General features: G+C 31.0%; 1 protein-coding gene across 2 annotated transcripts in view; it reads right to left on the reverse strand.

Annotated features, from left to right (window-relative positions):
• The window catches only part of LOC107636152 (topless-related protein 2-like), a 12316-nt gene that overhangs the window by 7098 nt on the left and 3009 nt on the right, over nt 1-2209 (reverse strand). For both annotated transcript variants that reach the window (XM_021120884.1, XM_021120883.1), the window contains exons 3-7: nt 1611-1769; nt 1314-1522; nt 1089-1180; nt 720-968; nt 523-592 (exon numbers count right to left, since the gene is read on the reverse strand). In XM_021120884.1, coding sequence (XP_020976543.1) covers nt 523-592; nt 720-968; nt 1089-1180; nt 1314-1522; nt 1611-1769 — 779 coding nt within the window. The remainder of the gene's footprint in view (nt 1-522; nt 593-719; nt 969-1088; nt 1181-1313; nt 1523-1610; nt 1770-2209) is intronic.

The raw sequence follows: 2209 nt of genomic DNA on the forward strand, positions 1-2209 counted from the left end.
TATTCTAATTTTCTTACATATAAAGTTACACAAAAAAATCTATAAAAAGTAATTATTATTACATTCAAGTTAACATTAATTATTCTCATGTATTTTACATTAGTAAATTATTTATAATAAATCTAAAAATGAGATTTTAAACTTTCATTTTTGAAAAATCTAATATTTGGATTTTTTATGAATAATCTATCAATATAGAATACATGAGAAATACATGAGAATAATGTTTTAATTAATATTAATTCAGATATAATAAAGATTATTTTTTTTATGAATCTATTGTGTTACATAAAACGGCTACTCATTATCGAGTTTACCGTATTAGAGGTCTCCAACGCCCAAGCTCAGAGGATAGAAACCATTTTTTTTTTTTTAGAGGGTTTTATTCTTCAGATTAGATAAAATAATATTTTATAAATAGAAAAAGAAAATATTATCTTCATATCTCTCTAGTTTTAATTCTCTCTAGTTTTAATTCTCATTGTCCTCATCCTCAATTAACAAAAACATAAATGCATTTACCAAGATATCTGCCGTCAGCGCTCCATGATACACGGCAAACGGATATATTCGAGTCCTTGGCATACGCAGCCTATACAACCGTTTGCAATTATTATTGCTAAAGTCCAATAGCAAATATATATGCAACATTCCAAAAAAATTAAAAATAAAAAAATACTTATGAAAGAGAGAGAAATTGAAGTGTTAAATTAGTAAACCTGAAATAAGACCGAGCAAGTAGCACTGTTCCAAATGGCAAAAGGCTTTAAGATTGGCCTCTCATTGCGCCCTACTTCCCAGAATGAAATTTCACCACTTACAGTTCCAATAAGAAGTGAGGAATGAAGAGAAGGATGAAAATCCATGCTTGTAACCGTTGATCCTTGATTCAATGTACAAAACAACGTTCTAGTAAGGTCATCAAAAGACCGAGGGACTTGTTGACGGACCATCCCAGAATTCGTCGTCTGTATACATTATTTGGATGCTTTAAATTCATCCAGACAAATAATAACAAAAAGAAAACATATTCGGCACCTATTCGCAAGCCTTTGTCATAGAAATAAAAATTATAATACAATAAGTACCTCTGTTGCTTGTGGAACAGATCGCAACCGTTTTCCTCGCTGCTCGTCATTCGTAGGAGTAGGTGGTGTCCTGGAATGCTTCAATGCAGACACTACAAGAATTTGACATAAAAATGTTAAAAATATATTCATACATATACCTCTATCTCTAAGTTTAAAGTTTTAAAATAAATGATTTCACGGCCACAATCTAAATTTAAAAGTTGAGAAATTCATTTTCATTACCTAAGGTTTGGTTCAAGGGAACAGACGTCCCGGCCCCAGTCGCAGCCGCAACCGCAGAAGGATTAACAGCTGCTGGGACTGATGGTGACCTTGCCGCGGCTGAGCTTGCACCGGCCGGACCAGGAGGAGAGCATGTGTGGTCAACGAATAGAGTCCTTATGTCCGGATTCGGCTTTGGGTTCTTGCAAAGCTGATGTTGCCAATTTAGACTTGTATAGATATAGAGAAGTCAAGTCAATCAAAGAAGTCACCAACATTAAAACATGTTACCATTTTCTTACGGAAATTCTTTACTACCTCTGATTAATAAGTGTTCGCAACCTTGATGGCTTCAATGAAGGAAATACAAGCTTGTCATTCAAACGGGGATTTGCGTCAATCAGTTTCTTAAGCTCTACTATCATTGTTTTCCTAGCTGTTTTGGTATCCCCATATTTTGATAACTGTTCATTATCCCTGCCATTATCCATCAATCAAAACCCATTTCATTTTTATTCGTGGTGCATGCTACTAATTAAATTAAGGGTAAAATATACCTTTTCTTTGGATGTTTGTAATTTTATTAAAAAATACTTTTAATATTTAATTTTATTTCTAATGTTTTTAAATTATATCAAGAGCAATGTTATATGACCAATAAATATTATTATTTTTTAATAGTACTTAGTTAGCAATAATTTGCATTCATATTTATAAGGATTTTGCATAGTAGATACATATAATTTGCACGTATATTTATTAGAATTTTATACACATAAATTAATACAGTTACACCTACATTTTTTAGAGATTGCACACATAAATTAATAAAATTTATTTATTAAAGATAATTTAGTATTTATACTAATCAAATAATTACTAAAAATACTAAAAATTATTGGCTCTCAAGAATTTTT

The sequence above is a fragment of the Arachis ipaensis genome, chromosome B04 (assembly GCF_000816755.2).
Source record: "Arachis ipaensis cultivar K30076 chromosome B04, Araip1.1, whole genome shotgun sequence".
Lineage (NCBI taxonomy): Eukaryota > Viridiplantae > Streptophyta > Magnoliopsida > Fabales > Fabaceae > Arachis > Arachis ipaensis.